Here is a 15578-nt window from a genome sequence, read left to right as displayed (position 1 = left end):
TATGTACTCATCTGTATCTACATAGCAAATACTAAAATAAACATTGTCTAGTATAGTAAATAGTAACCTAAGCTGATGATTATCGACTCAATCACAAGTGGGTCTACAATCAACATGGCTGCAAAACTGTTTTTTGAAGGTGAAATTATAAAATATGCGTCAATTTTGCCTGCAGACACATAAATGAAGTCTCGTACTGCATACTTAACTCGAGGCCCTGGGGATGCATTCCTTCCATTCCTGGTCTGTAATCCTGGCTTGTTAGCGTTAAGATGGCAGTTGGCTTGAAAGACCTAAAAAGCAGCTTCTCTTCCTGCCAATATTTTCTCATATATTTCCACGACACCTTGGGTATTTGTGCTCCAAGGAGCCATAACAGACGGAGGTATTAACTCAGAGCCTCTAGTTGTTTTTGGGTGAATATACTCAAATCAATGGGCCATCCTTGAGGCTGTCAGAATTCAGAAACAGGGGACCTCTGTAGATCTCCTTGGGGAAACGTGGCAATGTGCTGCTGGTCCTTCTTTGAAGTCATTTGAAGAGTAGATCTTTTTGAGGGGCTGCAGGCACGCCAGGTTTCGGTGTGCCAAGACTCCCTTTGCTGTCTGGCAGTTTTGAGCTCTGTCGAACTACAGTATTTGGACAATCCCTCTCACATTTCTTCTCGAGTTTGATTGCAGTCAAAGTTCATTTGGAGTGGGGTCAGCCCTCAAGAGTTTGCTGCACGGCAGCCATTGCAGCTAATGGGCTAGACCTGCTGCTATCTCACAAATGACAGCCTATAGGGCAGGGGTCTCAAACACGAGGCCCGCGGGCCAAATGTGGCCCGCAGGACACTAGTTTGAGGCCCCCGCCTTGATATGAAAGTTTAATGTTAGTGCAGTCCGTGCAAGCTTGATATGGATGCTGTATGGTATCATGTACCCAGAAAAAATTATTACGTTTGATTAATGTTCATGTTCAAGATTAAATAACTGTTAATAGTTAAGTTTAAAGGAAATAACTTGAAGGCAACCATTTAGGTCGCTAGCTCTCTAGTTTGCGAGTTAGCATGTGTCTCAAGACCCTGCAGTTGCGCAATATGTTGTAAATAAAAAATTAGAAATGTGACTATAGTCGTGTTTTGTCATGTCTACAGGGCTCTAATAATGCTTTGTTCATTTTAATCTGAAAAAAATAATTTGTCTACCCACCAACTATATGGGGGTTCTTAAGTTTTTATTATTTGCCGTTTTATTATTATTATTATATTTATTTATTACTGATTGATTGATTTTCTTTATTCTTGATTTGTGTATTTATTTTTCATCTTATTTTGTGTAGAAAAAAAAAAGTAAGATATTTGAGAACAGTGGAATGTTTTATCAGAGCTTTTCTTGTAGAAAATTGGAACCATAGCGAAGTTTTTTACATTTTTTTGTTTTTAATAAATGGGGTTTTTTTTTGGAAAACCTGATGCGGCCCAGTCTCACCCAGACCCGAGCTCCAGTGGCCCCCAAGTAAATTGAGTTTGAGACCCCGCTATAGAGTAAACATGATATTGCTTATATAACTTATTTTACAGCCTCATACAATATGGTACAACCTCAAACCTCACGTCAACATTTTTTCTACATAGAAAACTGCAATAATCTGTTTTATGTTGAATGTCTATGCCAGAGGTCTTAAACCATTTCCACTGTGATATGTTGTAAACCAACATGCAGTATGTAGATATGCTAATAGATTCTACTGTATATATTTCAAGGAAAAACTTGCATCTCAGCTTTGTGATGTAAGCGAAAAAGTGTATATGAAACTACCAAGTTTCGGTAGTGTTTTAAATAATCAAAATACTGCAAGATACCGCAACTATTACATGTTGTCATCAGATTGTCTTCCCTCTGGAATCACAAAACCACAAACTGGACTTACAGTATTTGAATTGAAGTCTCACAGTCCCACAAGTTTTGCTGTATGACAGCAGTTCAAATTCCTGTTTTTTGTGCATTAAAACAAATAAGGTTGAACTCCAACAACAGAGACAGTGAACTTTAGAGGTTCCGCTATTGTTCAAAAGCATTGGCTGAATCTGCAGTGCATATTTAATAGCCTAATATTTGAACTGTCCGCACAATCCACAGGGGTTCCGAGTAATCCCTTCCGGCAACAGAAAAAAGAAGGAATAAAATTACTGGAAACAAAGTCGCTGTTAACTGGTGGGGGAGTCAAAGCTGTCAGAGTGAAAGCTTTGATACTCTGGCAAGAATTGTCAAGCTTCAGACACATGGAGGCTACGGTGCGGCAAGACTGTGACCTTTTCTAGCGGACTGATTTCACAGTGGAAAAGTGCTAACAACCCAGCCAGATAAAAAAAAACAATGCAGGCCAATACAGAAAACAAGAAACTAGTGCATATGCTGTGTCTGGAGACTATCGTCTGTGTTCTACGTGGAATACATGTCCTCTAGAGCAGTGCTTTTCAACCTTTTTTGAGCCACGGCACGTTTTTTTACATTGGAAAACATCACTAAGTCTATAGGTGGAACGAGCTAGGTGTTGCCACACGGACCGATATTACATTGCTCATGTTTACATGAGGAGTTTTTCTCTTTCCGAAAGACTTTTCCGGAAACAATGGTATACATGGAAAGGAATATTCCAATCTCTTGTCTACATGCGCCGTGAAAATCAACCAGAATAGTCAATGGGGCATGCCCAGTACAATGTAAACACCAACATCCTGTGATACCGACTTCCCCGAGTTGTTCTTCCACTTGTTGGAATAATTCCGTATTGCCAGTTTTTCGTTTGTCCAGTCTTGAAATTTAGTTTGAATCAAAAACAAACTTTCCGTATCAGTCCAGTCCCGATTGCTGGCCTCCATTTTTAAAACTGAAGAACATCTGGAGCTGCGTGTTACGTCATTTCTGAGCATGCGATATCATAAATTTAACCAGGAAAGGATCAAATTCAAGCTTGCTAATATTTTATCGGTACATGTTTTATCTAGATATATATTTTCTTTTGACTTATGGACTTGTGAATGGCGTATAGAAGGGTTTAGATTCTGTTCCACAGATGGCGCTAATGCACACGAAAGCTGCTTGCCAACCGCCAATAAAGTACAGAAGAAGAAGAAGGCACCCTGACAACTTTCTGGTTGAGCGGCTACAAGATATCTCAGTCGGATTGGGGAAAGGAATATTCCACCCCTGTTAATCCCATTATATATTCATTCGGATTGGCACTTTTCTTTCGGAATGAGGCGTATACAAAAGTTAAATTCTTTCCGTTTGAGCAAATAAACCAAATGCAATTAGAATATTTGGGTCCACGTATACGTGGATATTGACATAATATTTGCAAATGATGATTAATAAATGTTAATTATAAAAAGTGATATTGTATAATTCCTCACAGCACACCTGACAATTTCTTAAGGTACACTAGTGTGCCGCGGCACAGTGGTTGAAAATCACTGGTCTAGAGAACGAAAACAGAAATTGAGACGCATAATGATGCAATAGCTTCCATGGCTAAGTGAATGTAGAATCTCCAACAATTCGAAGAGACAAAAGCCACATTGCGCGTAATTAATTCAAGTAGATTTACCTGAAAAATATTCTATGTTTTGGACATTTTACCGTCATACTCCCTGTGGGTTGACAAGTAACAAGTAAGATGCACAGTACTCAAATTTATCCCAGACGACTGCGGCTTTTAATTGTTTGGTTGGCACTAAGGATGAGTTCCAACTGTATCTGTTCACCCATCTGAATTATCTGTATTTGGATTAGGCGGGGCTACACTTTAAGTGGGCGTGGTTTAACCAGAAAGGGGTGGGGGTATATTATTTTAAGTCTGAAATTGATTGCTATATAGTAAATATAACAATTGCTGATTACTGCAATTATTATTAAGATTAAGATATGCCTTTATTCGTCCCTCAGTGGGGAAATTTGCATTGCACAGCAGCAAGAGTACAGAATCAGTTAAGCAGTACAAAAATACACAATATAGAAAAATAAACAATATAAACAACCCAAGTATTAACAAAATCAACAGTTTTTCCCAGAGTTATATACAATACAGTATGTAGATAATATGAAACAAGATGAGATATATGACCAGTCTATACACTGAGATCTTGCTAGTGAGTTAATATGAGGCATTTTGGAAATACTTCACATAGAACTTTATTAGTATATTGCATTTAGAGCCCTTAATATTGCACGGTGGATGGAGTCTGGAGTAATTATACTGAATGTAAAAAAACAAAGTATTGCACAGATGTACATAGTGGTTTTATTCCACTATATACGTATGTACTGTGCATGTGTATAAGTGATCTGTAAGACTTTATAATTAAATGATGTGTGTTATGTTGGTGATTCATATTGTTAGTAGCATGATGACAAAAATACATTGAAGGAAAGGGGAAAAAAAGCGGTGTTAATGAGCAATGTTAATGACTGATGCATAGGTGCCAAACCTTACACTGCGCTGTCTTGTCAAATGCCCCACATACGTCACCAGATAAGTTTACCAAGTAACTTTAGATACAGAGACCGGCCAATCACAGAGCATGAAGAGTGAATACTTATTTTCTAAAGGTTACCCCTATTGAACACCTTTCTTCATACATTTAGTCTTTCAATTAGTTGAATTACACATACATTATTTGAACAATTTGCACTACCGCTCCGCTGTAACACCGCATCACTGCACCTAAAATGATCCGCCCATTGTACCCTAATTACAACATAATTAAACAGCTATCACCAAGCTTCAATTTAAAGTGTTTCCAATTTTGCCCAGTGGGCAATTAAACTCATAACCCCTCCCTCTTTCTCTCGGGTGCCGCACGAACATAGTAATGGATGTCATGTGTGCCTCTTACAGGACCTGTACAGGAAAGACTGCAACCTGGCCGCCCAGCTGCTACACTGCACCAAGTCTCATTACAGAGCTCACAAGATGTCTGAGGTGAGCTATTGACTATATTAATGCCCCAAAATAAATGCATTACATCAAGGAGAGGTAATCTTATTTAGCTAGGGGGCAAAAGATTAGCAATACGTTTCAGTATGATGTAGTGCATTCCTACAGCACTGCAAACTACCGATGTATATTGTACTGGAATTACAACTCAGTAGAGCGCAGACCTCCGCCGAGGTTGAACCCTTTAAAGGTTTTTTTTTCAATCTAGCCTTGATGGTGGAATTTAGACGGTTTAAAAGAGCTTCTAGTAAACCCTATTGAAGACACAACATATACATAAACATATACAACATATACACTGTACCTCCGCCCTTGCTCAGCATAATAAATGTCATATATCACTTACAACAATGTAACATTAAGTAGTAGGAAAGGAGGACACAAATGTTAGCAACACTAGCATAGCTGTGTGACTAACATTCATCACATTTTCATCACTTTTTAACCTTGAAGAAAAACAACATAAGACAAACTTAATGCATAACTGGCAGAGCTCCAGGCTTAGTTTTAAGGTGTGTAGTGAAGCCTGGTTTTGAAGCTCACCTCATCTGTTTTCTTTTTTTATTAGAAAGTATTGAAAATGTCCTGGTTTTCACTCCCTGAGAGTTTGCCCTGTAGGCCGCAATTTGAATTAGTGTTGCCAAAAAGCTGCAAAAGCCAAAGAAAAAAGAAAAACATATGCAGAAGATTAATCCTCTGACGCTTGCCGATTGAAGTCTCTCCTGATTATAACGGCATATACTAAAAACTTAAGAAACCACATATAGTTGGTGGGTAGACAAATTATTTTTTTCAGATTAAAATTAACAAAACATTATTAGAGCCCTGTAGACATGACAAAACACGACTATAGTCACATTTATACTCTTTTTATTTACAACATATTGCGCAACTGCAGGGTTTTGAGACACATGCTAACTCGCAAACTAGAGAGCTAGTGACCTAAACGGTAGCCTTCAAGTTATTTCCTTTAAACTTAAATAGCCAAAAACTTACCACTTCCACACGGATAGGGAGGATAACTATTAACAGATATTTAGCCTTTAACATTAATCAAACGTAATAATTTTTTCTGGGTACATGATACCATACAGCATCCATATCAAACTTGCGTGGGCCGCACTAACATTAAACTTTCATATCAAGGCGGGGGCCTTAACTAGCGTCCTGCGGGCCACACTTGGCCCGCGGGCCACGTGTTTGAGACCCCTGCATTAAAGTGAAATAGGCTGATCAAAAGTTTAGGACCAAAGACTTTAAAAGTCAAAATCTTGGCAAAAATGGGAATTCAACGTCATTGTCTGTCAGGTATTCAAACCGTCATGACCTCTTGATGACAAAGTAAAAAAATCTTTCTCTCTTTGAACGCGGTCGGATTGCTGAGCTGCATAAGCAAGGGCGTCATTGCTGCTGACGTTGGGCGCATTAAGATATTAGACTCATTTGAAACTTCTGCAAAGATCCTGAGGGTTATGGAACAAAAAAGTCAAGTGGAAAACCCAAAAACATGTCACAAGATCGGATTGGCTGTCCTTCAAGACTTGTGAGGCTCCTCGGCCCAAATGAAGGTTGATACATGGTGTGTTGGCCTATCCTGTGTATTCCCTTGTCCTAAATCCAGCTGAGAATATTTTAGGGATGGATGGCAAGGGAGGTTTACAAAAATGGCCATCAGTTCCTTCTTGACCATGTGCAGCAACATTCCCACTAGCTTCCTGGAAAAACTAGCAGCAAGCGTGCCCAAACCTATTTTTGAGGATTTTTGAACAAGAATGGGACAGCTACTCATTACTGAGTCCTTTTCTGAACATTTTACTTTAGGAGGGTTTGGTGGGGGTTTTGGGCTACGGTCTTGATCAGATGATGAAAGGCCTACTTCAGTTCAATGGTTGTTTTTTTGTAACACTGTACAATGCTTCCTCAGAAATTTTGTTGTCTCGCTCCCATTTCTGCTTTTTGCATTTTGAAACACTAAAATCCAACAGCGCAAAATGTCAATTCTTGCAATTTTCAGGTCTTAAAATTCTGATCAGTACCATAATACACATTTATATATTGATAAATATATTTTCTACGGTTATAGTAGGAAGTAGATCTTTGGGACTTGGTCATTTTAAACATAGCTTTCTGGCTGGAAAAATGTGAGCACCCCTGTTTTAAATGTATTGAAACTAAAAAGGCATTTTTGTCTAAACTAGAGAATCTCAATGTCATAGTTTTCGATAATCAAAATATGGTCAACTTTAAAAAATGGACAACATTTTGCTGATCCCTGAGCCAACAAGGCACATTAAGGACTATGTGAATCACTATACTACCAGTGTTTGCACACTTAATCCAACACATTTGTACATCTGACTTCCTGATATAACTCCAAACTATGGCTCGGGGGCCACATTCGGCCTGCCAAGTATTTGAATCTGGCCCGCGAGTTGATTCCAAAGTAATTTCAACTTTTAACATACAAGCTGGCAACATGACCCAATCTGAGACAACCTTTTGATGGTTTAAGTTGCTTTTCAGATGCAGTAATCCAGACAACTACCGTACTGCAACCACGGTCCCTAACAAATACAAGTCAACAAATATGTGACACACAACTTAAAGGGATAGTGCACATTCTTTGACATGAAGTTGCATCAACCTTACCCCTCACCAATTGGTCCCATGAGCCAAGTTCTGGTCAGATTGGCCATTTGACCCACCGGACAGTTTTGTTAACGCAATGCGAGCCGCAAGTCAAGTTTGCCCACCCCTGATGTAGAGTGACACAAACCTGGATCAGTCAACCTTTCAAATCCCATGTAGTTCAATGTAGTTGAACTTTTTACTGAACTACAGTTGAACCATAATAGAACAAGGAAGAAGGCGTTTTATCTTCTGTTTGAGGTTGCGGACGTCATTCTGAATAGCAATAACGGTCCAAAGCGACGTTTTTTTTGAAAATGCCATGCACATTCCATAGGCAGAATCCCCAACTAATAACTCACAGAGAAAAGCGTAGAATTGCTTGAAGGCATAATATAATGAGTGTCACTTCCACGGAGAGGCGTTAAACCATTAACAGCAATAAGTGGAACAAGAGGAGCTGAAGTGTATGCCGTTGGATGGATTAAAAAGCCAACAGAATGTAGTGATGGTGGTACTGCTAATTAAGATTTGCCTCAGATAACAGCCGATGCTGAGCTAGCTCGGTCCAAGCATCCTCACCTACTTTCCATCTGTATTCCTTCTGGGAATTGGCAACTGCTAAAAATAGCCTCCACTTACAAGATGCAGGTTATTTTCTGCCGAGGCGAGCTTCTATTTTCTAACAAAGTCAAGTCAGTAATTTATCTTTTTTTTTTCCCTATTCCCAGCTGGAGACCGGCAGTTCTGGTTTAATCTGAATCTAAGACGCTCCCTCTGGAACTGATATGTATTTGATGGTAGACTGAGGAAGACAGGCCTCAGAGTGAGAGAGGAAATGAGGGGCTTTTTGCTTGAGAAAGCACTGGAGGATGAAAGAATTTGAAAAGGAACATCCAACTGCCAAATTTAATAGCCACAAGGCACGAGTTAGTAATTGACAGAGAGCTATGGCAAAGATAGTAAAAGGGATGTTTGGAAGTTCCAAGAAAATTTAGAACAAACACATGAAAAGATACAATATGATGAATAAAAATATCTTCTTTGGTGACACGTAAACAACATAGCCCGGGAAAGAAAGCGGAATTGTGTTGGGAAACACGGTGGAACAAATAAATAAATGGATGTGGTGTTCAGCAGTTTTCTGACAAGTTCATAAGAGGGGCAAAGTAGTGCACGTCCCTGGAGAAACACGAGCTGGTCACGAGTGTGTGAGCCGTGGGAGAATGAATTACTTTCTGAAGCAGAACAAGACATGGAGGACCTAAAGGAGCAGCAATAAAAATGGAGAAACATAATCTGGGAATAATCGTTAAGAAATCAATTTGTGCTCACTGTACAAATAATGAAAACTTTCACTTCATTTTCCCCAAAGCGTGTCTTGTTAAATCCGAAGAACGAGTCGCCTGGTATCAGTTACACTCATTTGTTTTCGTATTTAAATATTTATCAGACTTTTTTTTGTCACTCCGTGTTGCAGCTGCCACTGGACTTTCAGGAGCGCATCAGTTCCCACATGGAGAAACATAATCAGGGCAGTGAAGCCACCATGGCAATGTGCCACTCCAATTACTCTGATGCCGTGCCCACAGCCATCATTGCCAAGGTCCTTGAAAAGCCTGAACCAGGAAACAGTTGCCCCATTACTCACTCCCCGAGCCCTCACCCGCAAGATGGAGACTCCATGACAGGAACAGGTACTAATGATCACTTCAACCGCCGCACCGCGTACAAGACTTCCGACCTGTACTGCAGCGATACTGCCCTCTACTGCCCCGAACGCTGGCAGGATACAGATCGCCGGCAGAGTATGGACCTCCACGGTACCACTTTGCTCCAGCTTCACGGTCAGAACTCCACTGACAGCAACCCCGACGAGGAAGCCTACGCCTCAGGTAGCTTCTCCCATCATGAGCCGGCATCACCCTTCCAGTTCAGTGCCGGAAGCCTCCCCGCCTCTAGTTCTTACTCCAGTTTCAGTCTTGCGTCAGACGATAAAGGCGGATTAGCGGGAGCACGCACAGCCAGTAGCACTTTATCTACTTCTCACCAGGGTTTATACATGGAATGGCGGGAGGGTGGCAGCGGGGAGTATGAACGTAAAAGCATGTCTTCCTATGATAAAGACAGCCCAGGTTTCTCTAAGTCCAACAGCATTCAGCACATGGTCACCTCCAGGAGTCCGCAGAAGGGCACCTCGCCAGCGTACACAAGGACAGCCTCTTGCTTCAGTGAACCTTACCACTCAAGCAGCCCTCGTCTTGCCTCCTCTCAAAGCATGGGGTCTACAACCGGCTTAGGCCAGGCACAGGGAGGAACTCTGGATAGCAGGGCTGACGTCCATGCCCCGGAGGACGACTTGAGCACCCGGTGGAGACAGCTGAGTGTTGAAGACATCAACACATTCTCATCGTCCTATCGTAATGTCACAGGACGGGTCTCCCCGTACAGTTTCTCAGAATGCCATTACGCTGTGGGACCTTCGAGCAAGACCAAGGGATCTCTCTACAGCAGCTTCCAAGAAGGAGATGACGTCTTCCACAGCCACATGCTGGACCAGTGTTTCGCCGTGGGTTCCCCTTCCCCTAGCCGTAGCGCCAAACTTCCACCTGTGGAGCTTCGCAAACAGAAAAAAACTTCTGTGCTGTACAGAACCAAGGACAGCAACCCAGACAGCTTGGTCCACTCAGGAAGTTCTAAAGACAAGGAAAGCAGCGGTAAAGGGATGTCGGCGAGCGGCAGCGCCAAGAAGGACTATGTCAATCTGAGCGCTGGAAGCTCAGCCGAGTCCATACACCAAAGCTCCTTAGAAGCCTCCAGTCTTCAGCATTACCCAAGTCCGAGACCGAACATCAGGCCTCGCCCGAGTTCCAGTTCCGCCCTCAGCGCTGTTGGCCCTGCGCTCCCGAAGAAGACCTCTCCAAGATACCAAAAATTCGGCAGCATGGGGCTGACGAGGAAGGACAGTCTGACCAAGGCGCAGCTCTATGGCACCCTGCTGAACTAATGTGACCAGGAAGAGCTTGTCGTTTATGCATGATGATGATTACTAGCCTTCTGTACTGTATGTCTTAGTTCTCTGCAGCATACTTGGTGTGACAAAGGGTGTTCAATGTTGTTTTATGTATCCCAGCCAAGGCATGTTCAATGCAGTCTACACTTTTTTTCTATTCTATGTCATATTAAAAGTCTAGCAGGAGTACCAGAGACTCACTACAGTGTAGCAATTCCGTGATTTTTCAGTTTATTATGATAATTAGAAGCGCTGGGATGAAACCACCTACGGCAAGACAGACCATGACCATACTGTGCTTTCACATAGAACTTTGGTACTGTTAGTAAAACCAGCAAAACACATATTATTATACCGACGGTATAATGGAAGCATGACTTCATCGCTCAATGCGGGGGTGGTAATGTTATCCTTCATATAATATGGGCCTACTTGACAACATAATAGCTAATGCTAAATATTAATCTTGTTGTAACTGTATAGCCAACCATCAAAATAGATACTCTTGTGTTTTTAATTATTAAATCAGAACCTTCAACATACTGATAAATTGTAATACATAAGAGGGGAAAAAATACAAAATTAAGAATAAAGTGAAGCTATTAAGTCAATGGTTCCGATGCACGCTGTAAGATTTTTAACACAACTTGAGCAACGTTTCGTCTTATTTTTATATAAAAAAAATTTGATCTTTAAATCTGATGCTGTATTGCACAGTATACTAGATATCCGTACACCAGGACACTCGTGAAATTGCCTTAATTCTATTTAGTGTACACACAACTTTGTAGCATGGGATAAGTGTACATAATGTATAGCTGCTGTATTCTTACTGTACGTACTATAGTGTCTTCTTCCTGCTTGACATAATGAAGGGGGTGTCTTGGAGAGGAAGTGAAACGAGGAATGTTATGTGTACGAATTCCATTGTGATCACATTTTATTCCAATCAATTTGTAGACAATATAAGAGACATTATGCTCACCATTTGCGTACCGGAGAACTTTGAAGCGCACCAGAGTATTCAAGAGTATGCCATGTACAAAAAGTGCATACATGTTGGCAGGTCTGGTCTTTTATGTATGGTAGAAGTGCCACTGAAAATATTAATTACAACCCAAATGCAACTACAGTAAGTGTATCCAATTAGGCTTTTTACATCAGTCTTGTTTCATAATCATATCACAAAATCATAATTTCAAAAAGGGTTGAGTTGTAAGCCCTTCTATTCTTTCTGAAGGACCTTTGTATCATCATGTGCTTCCATAGGTAATGCGAAATTTCTCCCTAAAATGATGACTTTTCCCTGCTTGATTCCACCCAAGAGAGGAACAACGAAGTATTAAGAAGTAGTAAGAAGTATGTTTTTTTTGTCATGTTCTACCTCTGGCATTTTATGAAAACACTGGCTTATTCCTGTTTGAAATACTGAGTTAAAAGGTAAAAAAAACTGCAGTGATGCAGTCATATTTATTTGGCACGAGTGTATGTACTGTAAACTACCCCACAAAATAAATGAAAGATGATATGGTATTTTTGTTGAGGTGATGTATAGAAAGAGATAGACAGTAGATTAATCTTTACACAAATCTTATACTGATATGACCATTTTTCTATTCTGTTAGATGTGTCGACACCTGGGCGAGTCCTACCTCCAAAATTGCCCCAGTAACAACAGGCCTGAATGTCCACGTCTGTCTGATGCATGATTATATATTTTTGATGTATTTATTTAATAAAGATGAGTGTTGGGAAATACAATGGCAAGATCCAGGTGCTTTATTTTTGGAAATAAAGAATTATTTGAAAGCCAAACATAATGTTGGTCAAAACAATTGTTACGTAGTTGCTAATGCGAGGAGATGATGTTAGTTGTCAACCTCATTGTCTGGACTTAACCCCTTTAAACCTAATAATGTTATTATTATTTATATTATTATATAATGTTATTATTATTACATCACAATCACAATATTCATGGTTTCCTCCCACATTCCAAAAACATGCTAGGTTAATTGGCGACTCCAAATTGTCCATAGGTATGAATGTGAGTGTGAATGGTTGTTTGTCTATATGTGCCCTGTGATTGGCTGGCGACCAGTCCAGGGTGTACCCCACCTCTTGCTCCAAGACAGCTGGGATAGGCTCCAGCATAGCCGTGACCCCAGTGAATAGAAAATGAATGGCTGGATCTACTAACAAGTGTGAATATGAGAAAATGATCCTATTTCCTGAGCTTGATAAAGTTCTTATTATTATCTGACAGGTAAGTCATCTCAATGCTTCTACTGTATTTGACAAGAACATTAAGCACAATTGAATAGAGGTTACCGCTTTAGTATTAATATCTTTGTGATGAAAAGTGTCACTTTCAGCTTCTTCTCGAGAGCTCCTGCATTCTCTGCGGTTGACACTGACAGTAGCGGTGCTGCTATCAAAAGTGTATGTCTCTCTCTCGCTGTCATTGTGCGTTTATGTTTGTTGTGATAGTTGACACCATCAGTAGTTTTGATAAAAATGTTTTTTTTTTACTCTTGCCCTCTCCTCTTCTCTGCTCAAGTGGCGTAACTCTGCTTCAATTTTCTCCAAATCGGAAGTTTGTTTTTCTACTGTCATCTTAAATAAATCTGCAAATGTGCAGTAAGGACAGCGATGTTGTCAAAATGATCATAATAAATAGAATTTTGCTGTAGTTTTAAGCATTTGAATTAAGGCTAGCAGAGTAATATGTGCTATGTAATCAAATAAAAAATCTATAATATATATATATTTTTCGCCCTCGGCCATCTCTGTGTGGAGTTTGCATGTTCTCCCCGTGCATGCGTGGGTTTTCTCCGGGTACTCCGGTTTCCTCCCACATTCCAAAAACATGCTAGGTTAATTGGCCACTCCAAATTGTCCATAGGTATGAATGTGAGTGTGAATGGTTGTTTGTCTATATGTGCCCTTTGATTGGCTGGCGACCAGTCCAGGGTGTACCCTGCCTCTCGCCCGAAGACAGCTGGGATAGGCTCCAGCACCCCTGCGACCCTCATGAGGAAAAGCGGTAGAAAATGAATTAATGAATGAATGAAGTAGGGGATATATGCATTTTCGAAATGGCTCTGAAATATCTGACTCACTGCAAGGCCGTGAATACATATAGACTGCTTTATGACTGCTGATTGGATGAGCAAGGGAGGGTGAGCTCGTGTATGCAGTGAGTCTCGGGAGAGAAAAAAAAAGGTACTAACTGCGCAGTAAATTGACAAAAATTAATTCACGGGAGCACAGAAATATGTTTTATAACAAGAAGCACGCTGTAGCTATGTGCTCGGAGTCCATGACATGCTAAACGCCGAGGCGGCGACTCCAGAAGAGGCAGATAGTGCCATTGCAGTCGGCTGCACTCACCTCTCAGTATGAGACAGTATGCGCTTTCACGTTCACGTCTCCAAATACCAGAAAAATCTCACAATGATGTCAGGAAAAGTCTCTAGATCACCAAGATTGTTTGGAAAGTCAGCGATTTAAGTTGCCGCCACTGGGCTGCACATGAGATGGGAAGCCATGAATGAATGGTTCATAAAAATATCAGAGCATCTATTCTGTGAATTAAAAACATAAACAGGATATTATTCAGAAAATGAAAGCATGCCTGTCTTTGGAAAGATAGTCAAGGAAAGAACCAACAGAATGGTTATGGATGATAATTCAGCAGTGGCATAAACACTTTTGAGCAAACAACACTGATATGCAGATATGTGAACTTAAAGATGGCTACATTTTGTTTGAATTTTACACAAGTATGGGGACCACTCAGTAAGACTTATAGAGTTATGTGTTAAATTATTTCAGAGTAGGACTACAAGTCTAAGTGCAATGATTTTTTTTTATTTTGTGGTTGTAACTGGTAACATTTTGAAAAGATTACAACCAAGTTTATAATGTTTTGCCTATTGATTAGTCCACCCCTGGCTGCGGGGGCTGCATTCTTACATATTCTTCACATTTTGTTCCATAAATATGCAATCAACAATCATATGTCGGTCAAGTTAGGGGAGCAAATACAAAATAATTATGGATAAACAGCCTAAATTTGAACTTTGTATTATAAGTGAGAAGGGAAATAGTGTCATGTGTTACATGACATTATATTTGTTCCTTTTTACTGTGTACTTCATACGCCTTACTTAGTAATGTTCTGATGTAGGTCGTTTTTGATTTGTTTGTTTATTACTTGTATTCCACAGGCCAATGAATGGATGGGTGGATTTTGAACAGCTCTGGTTGACTTGAACAAGAGCACAGGAACTAGAAGTATGTATTTACTTTAATTTGTGCAGTAGTGACTACTGTATTTTAAGGACCCTTCAATTCAACACTGAATAAAGATCACAAGCATGTCATTGCGCTTTTTGTTGGCTGGAGGGATTTTGGATCGAGCTGACAAGTGCTGACAGATGTGAGCACATCATTTGAGTTCTGTCTGGGATGTCGTTTTCAGTTGTGAGGGAAATGTCATATCAGAGCTGGCAAGAACAAAGACCTATCAAGAGACAAAGATGTGTTTTTCTTTTATAGATAATGACTTGCCTAAGAGTGTTTGGAGGAGTGTTTGTGCACCCCCCCGGAGATCCAGTCCCATGTCGTCGCTTCACCTACCTAACATTTAAGTTCCATATTGTCCCTTTAGCATCATCAGTGCCAGACTTTGATCGCTCCAGCCCAGTCGCAAGTGGCCGCGGTGGCTGGCAGGACAGAATGTTGGGATACACACAGGCACGGTTGGCTGTGGGCTTGGAGGGTGTGTAGAAGGCGGGCATTGTGGTAGTCGTAGAAGTGGGCCAAGCCGGTCGAGCTGCCGGATGCTAAAATTGTTCCGTCCTGAGAAAACTCACACTGCACTGCATATCCTTCCACCTAGGAAAAGGCATATTTAGGGTTTGTCCAGTTCCTTTGTTCATATGTAAGC

At 40.6% G+C, this 15578-nt stretch overlaps 2 protein-coding genes across 7 annotated transcripts in view; one reads left to right on the top strand and one right to left on the bottom strand.

The window, feature by feature from the left end:
- Window positions 1–12403, top strand: part of begain (brain-enriched guanylate kinase-associated) — a 55915-nt gene extending 43512 nt beyond the window's left edge. For 2 of the 3 annotated variants that reach the window (XM_078796257.1, XM_058091464.2), the window contains 2 exons: window positions 4885–4968; window positions 9092–12403. In XM_078796257.1, the coding sequence (XP_078652383.1) occupies window positions 4885–4968; window positions 9092–10618 (1611 nt within the window). In that variant the 3' untranslated portion in view covers window positions 10619–12403. The remainder of the gene's footprint in view (window positions 1–4884; window positions 4969–9091) is intronic. The other variant, XM_078796258.1, reaches the window with a different exon arrangement.
- The window catches only part of wdr25 (WD repeat domain 25), a 59156-nt gene that overhangs the window by 23912 nt on the left and 19666 nt on the right, over window positions 1–15578 (bottom strand). For 2 of the 4 annotated variants that reach the window (XM_078796264.1, XM_078796265.1), the window contains exon 6: window positions 15269–15526. In XM_078796264.1, coding sequence (XP_078652390.1) covers window positions 15305–15526 — 222 coding nt within the window. In that variant the 3' untranslated portion in view covers window positions 15269–15304. Of the gene's footprint in view, window positions 1–5463; window positions 15527–15578 lie in introns of those variants that run through there. The other 2 variants (XM_078796262.1, XM_078796261.1) reach the window with 1 other exon arrangement.

The sequence above is a fragment of the Doryrhamphus excisus genome, linkage group LG14, assembly GCF_037039965.1.
Source record: "Doryrhamphus excisus strain RoL-2023G ecotype Guam linkage group LG14, RoL_Dexc_Guam_v1.1, whole genome shotgun sequence".
Taxonomy (NCBI): domain Eukaryota; kingdom Metazoa; phylum Chordata; class Actinopteri; order Syngnathiformes; family Syngnathidae; genus Doryrhamphus; species Doryrhamphus excisus.
This window is presented reverse-complemented; position numbering and strand designations above follow the sequence as displayed.